This window comes from Pteronotus mesoamericanus, unplaced genomic scaffold, assembly GCF_021234165.1.
Source record: "Pteronotus mesoamericanus isolate MK-2021 breed Mesoamerican mustached bat unplaced genomic scaffold, CSHL_Meso_final scaffold_636, whole genome shotgun sequence".
Taxonomy (NCBI): Eukaryota; Metazoa; Chordata; class Mammalia; order Chiroptera; family Mormoopidae; genus Pteronotus; species Pteronotus mesoamericanus.
In genome coordinates, this window is record NW_026555324.1 from 533,346 (window position 1) to 549,197 (window position 15,852).

Consider the following 15,852-nt stretch of genomic DNA (forward strand, 5'->3'; position numbering starts at 1 on the left):
CCTCCCCTCCTTCCCTAGCTCTCTGTATGCCAGCGCTGTGCTGGGTTTATCGGTTGGGTTCTGTTCTGTGTGAAAATGCTGAGAGGTGGAATGGAGGCGGGCGGCCTCGGCTGTGTCCCAGTGCTTGGGCAGGTTCTTAGGGCCTGAGGCCCGTGGGACCAGTCACAGTCGCAGTCACAGTGAGTCCCAGGTGCCTGGGTCACCTCGTGGGGATCCAGGTGCACCATTTGCAGTCCCTCCTGGGTGCGAGCGTGTCCCCAACTGGATCCTCACCGTGGCCGGGCTCTGCCGGCCCTCGCCGACCTGGTCAGCATCTTCTCTCTCTTTCTCTACAGACGGCGCTCATTTCAATTGGTTGTGACCTGACGAAAAAGATTGTCATTCAGAAGTAAGTGTGTTGTTGATATGGGGCGGGGGCGGGGGGAAGGTGAAGGGGGCATAGGGATGGGGTGAGATTGGTCCCCATTGCTTCACGATGGCTGAAGTTGGGTGATGCTACCCTGTGTGCTTTTGTGTCTGTTTACTGTTTCCATAATAAACGGGTCAATAATTTGTCCTATTAGGTCAAGTTTGAGTTTCTGGCATGGTGGTGACCCCTCCTTCACCAATTTAGCAATGTTCATTCCTCTCTAATCTTCCCTAATCATTGTGCTCATTCTATTGTTTGCTTTTAATCCCTTAATTCTTAATTTTGATTAAAATTATTCAGGATTTTTGGTTTTAATTGCTTGCTAAAATATTTGAGAACTCTGCCTCCAGTATCCGTTACCCCCAAAGAATGAAGCCATGAGAATCTAGAGGGAAAAAAAGCATGAAAATAGACCAAATTACCACTCTTTTGCCCTTCAGGCAGGGTCTGGGTGGAGAGGGAGGCGTAATTTGCATCATTGCCAAACCCCGTGGTGTAAATACTCCCGCCAGTGAGCCATCCACTCAGCTCCAATTTCTGCAGCTTCGCAGTTGGCTCCGGGACCGGCAGGCCTGCGATGCTCCCTGCACCAGGCGGTCACACACTTGGGTGGTGATGTGACCGGACTTTCCCCCCAAATGGAAACACTTTACTGAACCAATAAACTGCATATTTAAAACATATGTGCAGGAAAGTTTGCTAAAACAATACTTAAAAGGCTTTTGCCATAAAAAGTGAGAAGTTATTTGCCACATATGTAACCAACAAAGGACTTGTATCCAGGACTTACAAAGAATTCCTACAAATCAATTTTAAAAAGAGAGAGACATGAACAGACCAAAATGGACAAAGGGCTTGAAGAGGCGCTTCCAAAAAAAGAAGAAAAGGCTGATAAACATGTGACAAGATGCTGAAAAAGTGGTCAACCTCGCCTAACAGGGAAATGAAAAGGAAAGCTTGTATGAAAGACCCTTACTCACCGGCCAGCGTGGTGGAGCTAACTAAGCCTGGCCAGTGGCAAGTCCTGGGAACGATGGGGACCCCCAGCAGCTTCCGGGACTCACAGGCACTGCTGGTGAGCGTACACAAGTTCCAGATGCTTTGGAAAGCACATCTGTCAATCTGGCACTTCCACTCACACACACTTGCACTGGCATAGGCTCCAGAATGTCCTGTGCAATGTTATTCTTAACAGCCCCAAGCTGGAAGTACACCAACGGAAATGTCCATTGACTGGAGGATAGTAGGCAGACCGGTATGGTGCTTTGATAAAAATGGATTAACGTAACAATGAAAATGAATGAGGCAGAATTAGCCAGACAGGTCGTACATATGTGAAGGTGGAATGAAAGACAAGAGAACACACATAGCATAAGTCTAGTCCTAAGAAGCCAACATCAGGCAAAAACGCACATGTACCTTGATGATGCGTGCCCAGGTGGCAGAGTACGTAGAAAAACAAAGAATCGATAGCTTCCAAAGTCAGGATGCCCAGCACCGTGATCTTGGCTTCTAACATGAGGCATTAGGGCTCCTTGGAGGAATGACTAACTCTAGGCTAAGCAGAGAAGATGCAAGATAAGCCCAGAGCATCACGGAGATCGAAAAAGTAAGAAAGGACTCAAACATCACACCAGTGGGACATGTATATCAAAGGGAAGAGTTCATGTTGCTTCATTTCTGTGTGGGGTCAGCCGCTTCTCACAGCCTTTTGTTGCTTGCAGCAAAATCTCAGCCTGTTACAAAGGTGTCCTCGACCCAGTGGCCCTTCAGGACAATTACTCCTACGTCATTGAGAAGTGAGCCAGAGATCTTTCCTTCAGCCCTCCCTCCTGGGACCACCCCCCTCTTACCGCCCCGCCCCAGCCTGCTCCTGGCTCGGGGAGCCCAGCCACCTGCTCCTCTGGGCTAGTGGAGTTGGCCAGAAACTATGAGCCCAGGCCGGGGCGGGGGCGGGTGGTGAGCCAAGGTGAACCTCTTTGCTCTGGTCCCTCGTGCCACCAAGTGGGCATGGGATGGGGATCGGCCCTTCTTAGCACCAAGTGCAGGGAGCCCCTCCCATGCTGGTGCGTGTCCTTTCCCTGACCCACGGCGGGAAGACATGGCCACTTGGATATAAGCCAAAAGTCAGCCAGCTGCCCAGGACCGCAGCCGAGGCCGAAACCGGTGCTGTTGGGCTTGCTGACCGGTGTGGCTGCAGGCAGACCTCATGGGGGCACAAAGGAGCGTGTGAGTCGGGGGTCTCCATGGAAAGGAAAGTGACAGGAGGTGTGAGAGAGAGAAGGAGACAGGAGGACAGAGACAGTGAGAGATGAGACAAAGAGAGAAAGAGAGAGCAACAGAGGGACAGAGGGACAAACACAGGGAGAAACAGCAAGAGAACGAGACAGAGACAGGGACAGAGACAGAAACAGGGTGAGAGAGACAGAAGGAGAAGAACAGTGACAGAGAGCGGAAGCGAGGCCTTACATATTCTCCATTAAGGCCTTCAACTGCAACAGGGAGGGCACCTGACTTCACTCAAAGTCCACTGATTTAAATGCCAATTTCATCACCGAAAACACCCTCACGGAAACATCCAGAATAGTGTCTTCCCACACATCCAGGTACCATGGCACAGCCACGTGGCCCCATAAAGTGAGCCGTCACGGGGGTCCCAGGTCATTTTGACCATAGCTCTGAACCCCCCACTGCAGAACCCCTCCCCTGGAAGCAGCTGAGCCCGGGAGGTGCTGGGTCGGGGGAACACCGGGGCCGCCTGGTGCGACCTCACCCTCTGCCCCCTCTCTGCTTAGGGAAGCCTACGACCCCAACTTCCAGGGGCAAATGGCCAGCGAGGACCTGCGGGTGCACTACCCTTATGAAGAGTTGGGCTGTCCCCTCCTTCTCTACTACGACACCCCGTGGAAGCCTGTGGTGGAACTGTAAGCTCCCCGTGGGGCTGCTGAGGTGGCAGCCAGGCCATGTTCCCTGCTCCCAGCTCCCAGCCTGGCCCTTCAGTTTCTTTATGAGTGACGTTATTTGGTTCTATGACACCGCGGCAGTTTCTTCCCGTCTCTGCCTATGTGTTCCCTTCTCAGAGATGCCCTTGGTGTCCACCCCATGGGAAATATTCAGCGCCACTCCACCTCTCCCTCCTGCTCCGTCCCCATCTGCCACCACTGTGTGTCCACGTGTCGACCACCCGCGAGGTGTCAGCTGGGGGTAGGGGCTCCCCTCCGCTCCTCTGCCCGTACCAGCCCCAGGATGGCCCTCGCGCATCGGCCGCCCTGCCTCTCCGGGCCGGCCTCCCACCGCCACCCCTTGTGCGTGTGTCCCAGGTGGCGGGAAGAGAAGTTCCAGGAGGTCGTGGAGGCGGAGTACGTCTTGCTGGAGGTGAACGGGCTGTTCACATACACCTACTCCCTGACGGCTGCCGCCGCGCTCTGCAGGTCCCAGCCGCAGAACTGGACCACCATCATGGAGAAAACCAGCAACAAGTGGCCCTTCACCTGGGACCGGGAGGTAGTAGTTACTCCTCAATTATTCCCCAAACAGGTCACCAGTCAGATGGTGACAACAGACTGCACCCAGTTGGGGGTTATCTCAGTCCGGTCTGGCTGGCTGTCACAGAATACCAGAGGCCGAGGGCATGTAAACGGCAGACATTTTCTCCTCACAATCCTGGAATCTTGAAGTTCAAGATCAAGGCATTGGCTGATCTGGGGTCTGGTGAGGGTCCGCCCCTGGTTCATAAATGGTTGTCTTCCTGTTGTGTCCTCGCATGGCCGACGGGGTGAGGGAGCACTCTCAAGCCCCTTTTATAAGGGCACATCTTTATAATCTAATCACTCCTTAAAGTCACCACATCCTAATACCTTGAAGGTTAGGTTCCAACATATGAATCTGGGGGGACACCAACATCACTCCCCCGCAGCGGTGTCAGGGGATGGGAGCGCACTGACACTGCGGTTCTGGGGCTGCATTTGGGCATGCAAGGTGTGTAAATTATTTGGGAACCTCTCCCAAGGGCATTGGCCAAATGTTCGGAGCTGTGGGCCCTGCTGATAATTTTCCAGAACCATCCAAATGCCCATCACGAAGGGACTGATTAAATTCACCATCTGTTCCGCCGAGCAAGCATTCCTATTGTGAGCATTGATTTGTGCCTGACCGACACATAAGGGCATGATGTCAGTAGAAGGAAGAAATTGCATTAGTGCTCCTGGGAGCCTCTGATGCACATGAATAGTTTCCATCCACTGAGCCCCTCAACTCCGAAGGCATGAACACGGTGCAATGCTGCAATGCTACCAACAGGTGACGCTCGCCCCGCACACGAGCCCGTTCCTGCCTGCAGGTTCTTGGCTCCTTTTTTTTTAACACCCCCTTCTGTCGCGTGAGTTTGCCCATCTATTTTGTTGACGACGGTGGTTTTACTTGTTTTCTTTTTTAACGAATGTGAAATTCACATAACACAATTAACCGCTTTAAAGTGTACAACTCATGTCTGTGTCTCGTGCATTTACAATATTGCACGAGCCCTGGGAAGGAGGAGGGAGGGGTGAAGGCTGAGCCCTGTCCACAGCCTCCTCCACGGGGATCAGGAACCGGCTCACCCAGCGAGCACAGGGCCCTGACCTGAACCATGGGTGTTTGGTGAGCAGATGCGTCTGTACTCACGGTGGAGGGCGTGTGGGCACTGGCATGGCTTTCCCCAGCCACCAGGCCAGTGGGCAACCCCCTGTCCTCCCCAGAACTATGTGAGCTGCCACGAATCCAACAGTGATGCTCCGCTGAATTGGCCAGAGGTCCCATATCAGATCTTGGGAGGCAGAACCGCAAACAAGGTCATTTTCAACCAAAGGAATGGAATCTATGTCTTCCTCATCTCTGTCGTGGATCCGTACTACAGGTGAGTGGCGTGAGGGGCGTCACCCTGTGTCCAGGTCCCTGGGAATGGCTGGTTCTCCTGGAGCACGTTGCACGTGTGTGGGGGACCCACCTTCCCCCCTCACCTTGGCAGTTCTTCCATAAACCAGGATTCACCCAATAGCCCAGATAGTCCCTGGGAAGAGAGATTTTAAGTCATAGATGACATCTGTTTGCTCACTAAGTAAATCCTCTTTAGAGCCCTTGCTGGGTGCTGGGGGGGCAGCGGTGACCAGCAGCCATGGGCCTGCCCCCGGGGCCAAGTCACCCTCTCCTGCCATGTCTGCTACTGTGAAGGGGTTGACTTGGAAACATTCAGGGATTCTGCAAGCCAGCTGACTTGAAATCCGCTATGGCGGGAGTATTAACAGCAAGGATATCAGCATACGCTACTAGATCTCCCTCACCCCCACCCCCATCCCCGAACTGGCTGTTAAATACTTACCACCCACGAGGGCTAAGAAGCTCCTAAGTCACGTCCAGCATGCTCTCCTAGGTCATCAGCATCTCCCGCTGGGAGAGGGATTATGAGGGGGCCATGCTCTCCCCCCTCATCTATCCCCTCAAGACAGGTACAAACTCCACCCCCCAAAACACATGGAGACCCTGTCTTCCCTAGAGGCCCCAGACCCTGGACCAGAGGGACTGGCTCCGAGATGACCCTGGGAGGAAGGCACTGAGAGTTGGGATCCAGAGGAGAGCAGGGACTACCTTAGGAATTGTCACTTCCTCTTCCTCTTCCCAGGGTCCAGCAGAGCCCTCAGTGAGTTCTCCCACACCCTCTGGGACACCCTTCCTCTCTCTGCGACATTCCTGCTGGCCACCAGCCTCGTGGGTGACTGTCGCTGCTCTCTTGTCTTCCCTCTGCTTCCAGGCTGTGATGGAACCTGGACAAAGAGGGGGCACCTCTTGTCCCCAGAGGAGGGGACTCTAGGGGTCCTTGGGGGGGGATATAACTGCTGCCAAAATATACAGGAGGAAGGCAGACTCAGAGTGGATAAAAGTTGAAGTAGATACAAATTGAATTTGGCGTGTCCTGGGTCACCAACCTGGGGCCCTGATCTCAGTTTTAACGTTTGCTGGGTGAAGGTGGTGCCCCCATGGCCTGTCCCCACTCACCCCTTGCAGCTACTGTCACCTGAAGACCACCTTCAGCGTCTACGTGTACGGGGCCTTCCCACTGTCCACCATCCCAAAAGAGATCACCATCGTCCTGCTCCTCCTGACCATCCTGTTCTCCGTGTGGCTGGCCTACATAACGCCCAAACTACTACACACGGAGCAGGGTCACAGGCTCAAAGGCTTCTGGGTCAGTCTGTGCAGAAGATGTAGAACGTCTTGTGCATGTTTCCGATTAAGGCGCTGAGCGTGCACCGAAGAGGCTGAGTTGTTGAAATAAAGTGTATGTAAAACAAGCAGGCGGCATGAGCATTAATTGTGGGTGGCCTTTTTGGGACACCTGCCTTCACCACTCTGCCTCTCCTGACATGCTGGTGTCAGAGCTCCTCTGAAAGACAGCATCTCCATTGGCTGTTAACAGTCAGAAGGCGGGTGGCCCATGCACTAATCCATTGGAGTGGATGAGCCCTGGCCAGGTGGCTCAGCTGGTTGGAACGCTGTCCCATAGACCAAAAGGTTGCACGTTCGATTCCTGGCCAGGGCACATACCCAGGTTGCAGGTTTGATCCCTAGTTGGGGCGCATATGATAAGGGAATCAGTTGGTATTTCTTTCTCACATCGATTATTTCTTTCTCTCTTTCTCCCCCTACCCTTCCTCTCTCTCTAAAAGTAATGAAAAAACATCCTCAGGTGAGGATAGAAAAAAAAAGAGTGGGTGAAACAGACCAGCACAGGCACACACTGGAGTGACAGGTGGGCCATACAAAAGGGCGAGGCAGCAATGTATCCTGTTCAGGAATGTTAAGGCCCGGAGTAAAGTGGGGGGGAGTCTGCACAAGACAGATGGTTTCATATCTGTGCTTATAAACCTTAACACATGCGCATGCACGCGCACACACGGAGGCCCAAGCACCTGGCTCTCCTACACCTGCCACTTGGGATGCAGAACCCACGCGTTGGGCCCAATGCGGGGACCTGGTGTTCGGGGCCTGGCCGAACGCCCTTCCTGGGACAGAGCTACCCACCATGGTCTCTGGCTGTCACCAGGGTTTCAGGTGCACTATTGTCGTCCCGATCATGAGTGGGTCCGTTCCGGGTCACCTGTACGCCAAGTGGTCACTGCCTCCCACCTCCTTGCCCAGACCACCAGCTGCCATCATCTCCATCCAGCACCTGCCCCTGTCCGCCTGAACCAGCATGGGGTCCTCTCCATGCACCATGTGCCCCGCCCCCCATGTCTCCCACCCACCCCTGGCAGGTGGGCTAAGGCAGAGCCTGGCTGCAAACCCCTCAAAGGTCTCCCCCTACCACCACCAGTTACGGCTTCAGGGGGACAGAAGCGGGGGACCTGGGGGCCACTCCCGTGGTCCACCCTGCAGGTAAACTCCTGCCTTTCCTTGGGTAGCCTTGGCTTTCCCCACCAAACATGGAGGTGGAGAATCTTACAGAGGGACTCTGGGTGGTGTCTTCTCCGCTCCCCAAATCTCCCCTTCCCTGTCAGCTGACTCTTAGTTTTCCAGGGCCAGGACACAGAGGTTTGAGAGTCCTCCCGAGTCCAGGACTCCTCAGCTCATTTTGGACGCCTGGCACCCAGGAGACACTGGGCTCCTGCGGGGCCACCCAACATGGTTCAGGGTCCACTGGACCACGTAGCGGTTGAGAGGCAGCCCCTCATGTCTGCCCCTGGCCTACCACACCACACTGCCACTGAGCAGACGCCGGGCTGAAGGGTTAAATCTGCTTTAATGAGGGGTGGCCCCCAGGTCCTGCCTGGGTGCTGGGGAGGGGGCGCTGGACAGGCCCATGGCCTGCTTACCCTTGCCTCCTTGCCTCCCCTTTTTGGTGGCTGAGGCACCAGACTTTCTCTTGCTGGGGGGCTCGGCCCGAAGTGCAGGGGCTGCAGTGGGGATGGCAGGGGACCCTGAGCAGAGCGGCGGCTCCTCGTCAAGCGCCTTGAAGTTGAAAAAGCAGTCCACATTGGACACGGTGTCCAGGATCTCGGGCACACTGTAGTCGAAGGACAGCAACTCATCCGGGAGATGCAGCGAGCGGATGTCGCTGGAGGAATCGTCCCCACCGCCTCCGCTGTCAGGAAGGGTTGGCCCAGGGGCCTTGCGCAGGGACCTCTCAGGCTCCGTGCCCCCTGGCAGGCAGTCGAAGAGCTTCATGGCGTCTTCCAGCAGCACCTTCTCAGGCAGCACAAAGGCCCTGGCAGCCTCGGGGGACCTAGTCTCGCCCGCCCCCAGTGGGGCTGCCTCTGCTTCGGCCACCTTGGGGTCCCCAGGGCCTGGTGGGTACAGCTGGCCTGGTCTGGTGCCATCGCCCTGCAGCTCCTCGGCAGACAAGGCTAAGGGCTCCCCGGGCCTGTGTAGCTGGCTCAGACGACCCTTGAGGTGGCCATAGGCCCCAGGGGGCAGAGCAGCCTCAGCGGGCAGTGTGATGAGAAGAGGGGGCAGCTTGTTTTCCTTGGAGGGCACTGGTGGTGGCAGGGGCACCGGGCCTTCCTTGAGCAGGGGCGGGGGCAGTTCCAGGAAGGCGGGCCCCCCCGCCTCCCCGACAAAGCCCAGGGCCTCGGGCCCGGGCCCCTCAGGCGGGTAGTAGGGCATGAGGTACTGGGGGCCCTCGGGAACGGGCTGGAAATGGGGGTATGGCGGAGGCTGTACCGGGGCCTTGAGGAAGTGCTGGGGCTCTAGGAGGTAGGTGCCCGATGAGGCAGGGCCCCCAGCCGGCACCCCACCACCCGCTGCTGCCAGCTTGTACAGGGACGACTGGCCGAAGTCAGTGGTGGCCCACTCGATTCGATAAATTCGGGGGTCAAAGAAGCAGCCGCAGGGCGCCATCTGGAAACCTGCGGGCCCAGGAGGGGCAGCCCTGAGAGGGGCAGGGCGAGGGCCCGCCCACCTGGGGGAGGCCGTGTGGGACGGCGGGGGGGGGGGCACGGCCCAAACCCAGGGGGCCTATGGACATAAGCCTGGGTTTGGAGGACCCTTTGGGGGACAAAAGCCACAGGCCTTGTCTTCAGGGTCTCGTCTAGATGGGACACACAGACCTTGGCCTGGGGGACCCTGTGGGAAACAGGGACAGGCACTTGGCCTTCGGGCAGCTGTTGAGGGACAGGCAAGATGACCCTGCCCGCTCCAACCCACTCATGGGGCCTCATCGAGGGTTGGGAGGAGCCTGGTACCTGCTGGAGGAGCCGGAAACACCTCTTTCTCCAGGTCTGGGGGGTGATACAGGTGGGAGGGACCTGTGAACAAAGGCACGCGGGTAGGTGGGGTCCTGAAGCTGGGGGCAGAGCCCAGGTCCCCCGCCCTGTCAGGTGCTCCCTGCCCCACACTGCCTGACTCATACCCACAGTGGGAAGAGGCTCTGTGCAGGCAGGAGTGGGCTGCCCGCCCTGCCCCTCGGTGCCATCCAGGCCCTGGGGGCTGAAACCTTCTTGGGGAGCTGCAGTAGTGTAGAAGGGTTTGGGGTGCTGCATGGGGAGCTGGGGGCCCAGCCCGGGCAGGCCAGGAGGGTGGCAGGTGGGAGCACAGGCGCCTCACCTGGAGAACAGGCTCGGAAGTCATGCAGAGTTCTGTTTGCCTGGTTACTCCTGGCGGCGGGTTCCAGCCTGTGGGCCTCCCGCTGGTCAGGATTCCGGGTATTGGAGATAGGGGTGGGTGGACAGGGACAGAAGGGAAAACCAAGGCAGCCAGAGACAAGTGTCACAGAGTGAGGGACAAACCCTGGGCCTAGTGTGCTGCCTTCTGCTTTCACTGGCAACGCCCACCTGACAGCTCTGACCACTTCCTCCAGGCAGACTGCCCTGATCCATAGCCCCACAGGCCAAGGACCTCTACCTACCCGCCACAATCCCCAGCGGATTCTTTGTAGTAAAGGCCTCTCTGGGCACCAGCAGTGGCTAGCACAGGGCTGGCCCCATGGTGGCAGCCGGGAGACTTTAATGAATGAGTAAGGAAGGAGAAAGGGAGCTGCCAGGGACAGGGACGTGTCCAGGGAGAGCTCCTGGGAGAGGGAAGGGGCCGCCTCAGGATCACAGAAAGGCCTGAGTTTTAAAAGAATAAAGTTTATTGTCTTCTCACACACTAAGGAAACCCTCCAATGCCCCCTCCCACCCTTGCAGCTACTTGTAGGCATTGGCCTTGTGTTTCGGCACGAAGACGAAATTGGGCGGCACGGGTCCCAGCAGCATCTCACTGTGAGGAGGGCAAGTGGAAGGCAGGGTCAGGCCTGGGGCCTGGGCCCCCCTTCCCCAGCATGCCCCCCACCCCCAGCTCCTCGGTTCCCAGGCACCTAATGTGGATCCAGTCGGCTGCTTTCTGGCTGGCCATGAGCGTCTCCAGGTAGTCGCGGCCCAGGTAGTAGGGGGGCCGCTCGTTGATCCTCTGCGGGAGCCGCTCCAGCAGACCCACAGGCACATACCTGCAGGCAGGTGGAGATAGCATTGGGCCAGGCTGGCCTCACACCACCCACACCTCCACCCTAGCTGCTCCAAGTCCACCTGCACAGGAATGAGAGCCATTCGAGGAGGAAGCGGCGGGTCTTCTCCACGCCCTGCGTGTCTGAACCCCAGTGCTCCAGGCCATAGTGTGTGAAGTCCCGCAGGATGTCCAGGCGCTCAGATGATGAAATGTCCCAGTGTCGCTGCTCCTTGATCTCCGTGAACAGCCATGGCTTGAGCAGGGCACCGCTGTGGGGTGGAGAGTGGTCAGAGGCCTCCAGACCCGCAGTCCCAGACCCGCCAGCTGTGCTCATACAACCCTGGAACCCTAAGAGTTCTGACTCACAGCCCCAAGCCCACAGCTGCAAGAATTTCCAGACCTTCCCGCCCCTGCCGGCTGCAGCCCCGCCATGTCTCTGCACAGACACAGACAACTGCTGGGACAAAGGCAACTAGAGAGTGAAGTAGTTGGACTGGAGTACTGTGACGAGAGTGACAAAACTCACACACAGCCTCACCCTCACCGAGATACAGGCCAGGCCTACAGGGCAGCTCCAGAAAGCTCTCTGTACACCCCCCAGGCGCTGGGCACACTCACCGGGCAATCATGACTCCAGCGACACCAGTCTGCATGGCACGGCTGGCGTCCTCATACGATAAGATGTCTCCATTTCCTGAGGGACAGACAAGGGCCTTATGGAGCTGTGTGCAGACAGGAAAGCCAGCTCTTGGGAGTTCTTGCCAACCCAGTGGTCCCCGTTGGGGCAGGGAGGGGCCTCAAGTCGGGGTGGGCCCAGGTGTGTTTGTGGCCTATGATGACAGGGCATGTAAGTGTGAGTGGCAGGGAACCCACCGAACAGGGGCATGGGGCTGGCTGCGGTCACACACTGCCTGATGTACTGCCAGTCGGCCAGCTTGGTGTAGCGTTGCTCCCGAGAGCGGCCGTGGAGCTAGAGAAGAAGCGGCCACATGGGGAGGGAGGAAAGGTCCGGGGAGGCGGAGTACCAGAGAGAAAAAGAGAGAGAAGAGAGAGAGCCCAGAAACCCAGGCTGAAACAGACAGACAGACAGAGACAGAGATGGAGGGAGAGTCGAGATGAAGAGGGAGGAGGACAAGAGAGATACCATTAGAAAGGGTCGCTGGAAGGCCCCCGACACCCACTGTAGCCCGAGACCCACCGTGACCAGGGCTGCCCCCCAGTCCCGCAACTTGGGCAGCAGCCGGTGTGCCAAGTTCACCCGCTCCTGGACACCTGTGCGGATCTTCACCGTCAGCGGCACATCTAGCACCTGTGGGGATGGGTGTGGTCAGCAGGGCCCAGGGTCGGTAGAGAAAAGCTGGGGACATATTGAGGCATACCTGGTTCATGCCACAAACGATCTGCTGGAACTTGGCAGTGCGGTTCATGAGGGCACAGCCCCCACCCTGGGAGAGAAAAGGGGCTGGAGCAAAGGAGGGCAGGACCCACATTGGGCCTGACGTCCCCTGCTGTGCAAATGGGGAAACTGAGGCACAGGAAGCCACACAGGTTCCTAGTGACTCAGGCAGGAATGAAGCTGGGTCCCAGGCCTCCACCCCATCCACACTCTGCCCACTCTGGGGATCAAGGGCTGAATGGCTGCTACCTTCTTGTATACTAGGTCAATGGGGCAGCCAACGTTGATGTCCACGAAATCCACCTCGATGGTGCGGTTCAGCAGCTCAGCACACTTGGTCATAGTGTCAGGGAAAGCACCCTCCAGCTGTGGCAGGTGGTGGAGCAGAAGGGGTGAGGGGCCCATTCGAACCATCCCTGTCTGGCCCCATACTAAGGTCATCAGCCCTTGGGAGTTGCAGCAGGCTGGCACGCCTGGCCCATGGCTGAGGCAAGAGGGATCTGGGAGGTGACTGAGCCAGGCCTGGGATCCAGGAGAGCCGACCCTGAACCTTGCACCAAACCTTGGCAGCCAAAAGCCGCCTCCTCCCTCTCTTCCTCCCTCGTTTGGGGTAGCACCAACCTGGACACCAAAGATGTCCTCACACTGGTGGCGTTTGAGCAGGGCCCACTCAGACGTCTGGCCCTGGAGCAGGTTGGTGCAGACGGCCATCTCCCCGCATGTCACATCAGCCCCAAAACGCTTACAGATTCGCCGGAAGGGAAGGTTCCCACACTGGGGACAGCGGATAACACAGGCAAGTAAGAGGTACCCCGGACACTGCGAGTGTCCTCAACAGGATGACCCAAAACCGGCAAGCACTGGGCACTGGTGGGGTGACCACACTGCCACCGCCCCCCCACCCGGGTCCTACCGTGGTGAGGGGGGCCAGATACAGTTTGCCACTGATGTCAAGCTAGAAGGAAAGAAAACACAGTGAGGCTCTACCCTCCAACCTGGATTCTGAGGCCTCCCTTCTCCCCACAATCTAAACCATGCTTTGCTCTGCCCCACTAGCCTACCACCCTTTTATCTCTTGACTTCTACGTGTGTCAACCAATCTGCCTACCAGAAATGTTCTTTTCTCCGTGTCCTCTCCTGGATAGCTTCTAGTCAACCATCAAAACCCCAGTCCTGATGCCCCCTCTCCCAGGAAGCCTTTCCCACTGCCTCCCTCTGCCTCATCCCTAACTCTATGGGACTGGGAGTGTCTGTCTAGCTTTTTGCTCCCCACACTGCTAGCGTCCTCAACAGGAAGCCTGTGACCCATACCCGCCTCTTCTCACAAGACCGCAGCCTGACTATGTCCTCATCCGTCAGGGGCCCGCAGGTCTGGATGGGGCTGCAGGGAGGGGTACCGGTGCCGGGCCCTAGGGGGGCCTGCTGGGTGTCACAGCTGTCCTGCTCTGGGGCACTCACTGTCCCTGTGGGGACAGTGGCAGAAGGGGTAGGGCCTGGCAGGTGGCCCTTGCCTAGCTGGCGCAGGGCCTGCTCGGCACGCTCAAAGTGGATCTTGCGCTTTCGCAGCTGCTGCTGCAGAGCCTTGTCCAAGCCATTTCGGACGGGAGGGGCCTGGACCACCTCCTCCTGCACGAGGTTCTGGCCCTCAGGCCCCAGGTGGGCCCTGGCAAAACGGCAGGTCACACCATAGGGGCACCTGCCATAAGTCTCGAATAGGACACAGCGGGGGCCCAGGTCAGCAGGCTTGGTCTCCAGGTAGCTGCTCAGGTCGTGTAGGAAGCGACAGCGATCGCCAAAAAAACACTTAGCAGCCGATTCCTGCAGGGAAACAGGGAGGCAGTGAGGGAGGACATGGGGAGGCTACAGCAGCTGGCCTTTGAATCAGACACCTCCCCTCCTGGCTGTGGGTCCTTGGGCGAGTCAGTAACCTCACTGTGCCTCAGTTTCTTCATCTTGAAAATATGAATATTTACATCGCAACATCATGAGGATTGAATAGGGGACAGAGAGGCTCAGACTGAGGGCTTCTGGGACTTTCCGGTGACAAAGTCACTAACCTGCACCAGGGAGGGGCAGAGCCTGTTCTTGTCATAGTGGGAGGGTTTCACATGAGGCCGGTTTCTGTTCTGGCCCCGGGCTCGCTTCTGAGCCTGAGGATGCTCCCCGAGCTCAGCCGGCGCCTCGGTGACGCTCTCTCCCTGCTGTCCATCCTCCAGTCGGATCCGCTTGGCCTCAGGCCCAGCCAAGTCATAGTCATAAGAGTTTCCTTCCTCGGTTTTCTGGCTGGGCTTCTCCTGCCTTCTGGCTTCCAGGAATTCATGGAACTGCTCCTTGGTGGTGAGGAATCTGCTGGCAGAGAAAGAGGGAAAAGGAGGCTTGTTAAGGGAACCCTCCCCCCCCGCCCCGAGCTCCACGCAATCAACACCGGAAAAGGGACAGAGAACACTTGCTTCTGCTGATGGGGACCTCACTACTTAGAACCAGACACTTGGCAGCCTGGGCGCATCTCAGGGCCACGTGAAGGGCCTATTTTGTTTTTGGGTCCCCACCGCCCGGAATGTTAAGTAAGCCAAACTACAGGCATCAGACATGAATACCCTCATCCACGTTAGGCTAAAATAAACAGCATGTCCCAACATGCTTCACAACGGGGACCACAGCTACATGTACCATCACACCTTTCTGCCCTACAAGCCCCAGCCTGTCCCCCGGTAATCGGTTCAGATACAAGTCCCAGCCTATGTAACTGCGGCTCCTGGAGGTGCACATGCGCTATTCCAGACAGACATTGGGACTACGGTTCCCAGCTGGCATTGCGGCCCTCGCCTCAAACCCCTCCCACACTAACAGGCCCGAGGCTTCCTGAATGTCTGTGACAGCCCCCGACGTGCGCTATCTCAGGTACCGCCGCAGAGGAACAGCCCAAACTGAAGAAGCCTGCGAGCTTCCCGCCCTGGGCTACCCCATCTCCCGGCATGCACCGCTCGAGGCGCCCTACGGGTGCCGGGAAGGCTCCGTGAAGTTTTCCCCCTGTCCCGGCAACTCACTGAGGTTTAATGGGCGCCACTCCTCGTTCCAGCGCTCCGGCTTCTAAGTCGCCACCGGCACTACTCTCTGCTGGGGCCTCCGCCGCACCCTCCGCCATCGGCCCCCCTCACGCCCGCTTTGGAGTGTAGCGAGAAGACCTTCCGGGTCGCGCCTGTACCCTCACCGTTCGTGCTGGGGAAGTGCACATGCCTGGGTCGCTCCCAGTGACGCCATTGTACGCACGTCGTCGTGACGGAGGCGGAGCCTGTGGGGGGGTGGGGCCTCGACTCCCGTTTACTTTTGTTGCTTCTGTGGGAGGGAGTCGGAAGTGTTCTGTGATCCTCGAGCGGTTCGCGGAGTGTTCTCCCACGGACAGCAGTCGGCCCACAAAAATGTTTTGTTTTCCTGCTGCAGTGTTTTAGAAGAGTGTTCCAAGCGGTGGGAACAGTCCTAGCAAAGGCTCTGAGGTAGGACCAAGTCCTGGCGTGTGGTAGAAACAGCGAGCCCTGAGTGGCCGGAAGAGAGTGAGCGAAGGGGGGGAGAGAGAGAGAGGACGTGAGAGGGC

General features: G+C 57.6%; 3 protein-coding genes across 4 annotated transcripts in view; 1 reads left to right on the plus strand and 2 right to left on the minus strand.

The window, feature by feature from the left end:
- Window positions 1-7,631, plus strand: part of CATSPERD (cation channel sperm associated auxiliary subunit delta) — a 40,542-nt gene extending 32,911 nt beyond the window's left edge. The window contains exons 16-22 of the mRNA XM_054562126.1: window positions 336-388; window positions 2,134-2,208; window positions 3,205-3,333; window positions 3,730-3,913; window positions 5,146-5,303; window positions 6,449-6,655; window positions 7,583-7,631. Coding sequence (XP_054418101.1) covers window positions 336-388; window positions 2,134-2,208; window positions 3,205-3,333; window positions 3,730-3,913; window positions 5,146-5,303; window positions 6,449-6,655; window positions 7,583-7,631 — 855 coding nt within the window. The remainder of the gene's footprint in view (window positions 1-335; window positions 389-2,133; window positions 2,209-3,204; window positions 3,334-3,729; window positions 3,914-5,145; window positions 5,304-6,448; window positions 6,656-7,582) is intronic.
- Window positions 7,632-8,182: 551 nt separating this feature from the next.
- PRR22 (proline rich 22) lies at window positions 8,183-9,968 on the minus strand. The gene is made up of 3 exons (XM_054562273.1): window positions 9,792-9,968; window positions 9,625-9,687; window positions 8,183-9,288 (listed from the first exon to the last, which is right to left on the minus strand). The coding sequence occupies exons 1-3, from the start codon at window positions 9,919-9,921 to the stop codon at window positions 8,183-8,185; spliced, it is 1,299 nt and encodes a 432-aa protein (XP_054418248.1). The 5' UTR covers window positions 9,922-9,968.
- Window positions 9,969-10,517: 549 nt separating this feature from the next.
- DUS3L (dihydrouridine synthase 3 like) lies at window positions 10,518-15,517 on the minus strand. 2 transcript variants are annotated; one of them, XM_054562272.1, is made up of 13 exons: window positions 15,308-15,517; window positions 14,318-14,606; window positions 13,572-14,078; window positions 13,174-13,215; window positions 12,882-13,034; window positions 12,510-12,626; window positions 12,244-12,309; window positions 12,063-12,173; window positions 11,738-11,834; window positions 11,483-11,558; window positions 10,945-11,133; window positions 10,737-10,865; window positions 10,518-10,639 (listed from the first exon to the last, which is right to left on the minus strand). In XM_054562272.1, exons 1-13 carry the CDS (start codon window positions 15,403-15,405, stop codon window positions 10,567-10,569), a joined length of 1,947 nt encoding a protein of 648 aa, XP_054418247.1. In that variant the 5' UTR covers window positions 15,406-15,517; the 3' UTR covers window positions 10,518-10,566. The 2 variants fall into 2 exon arrangements, with proteins under 2 accessions (XP_054418247.1, XP_054418246.1); XM_054562271.1 differs by having other exon boundaries at window positions 14,318-14,609.
- Window positions 15,518-15,852: the final 335 nt, after the last annotated feature.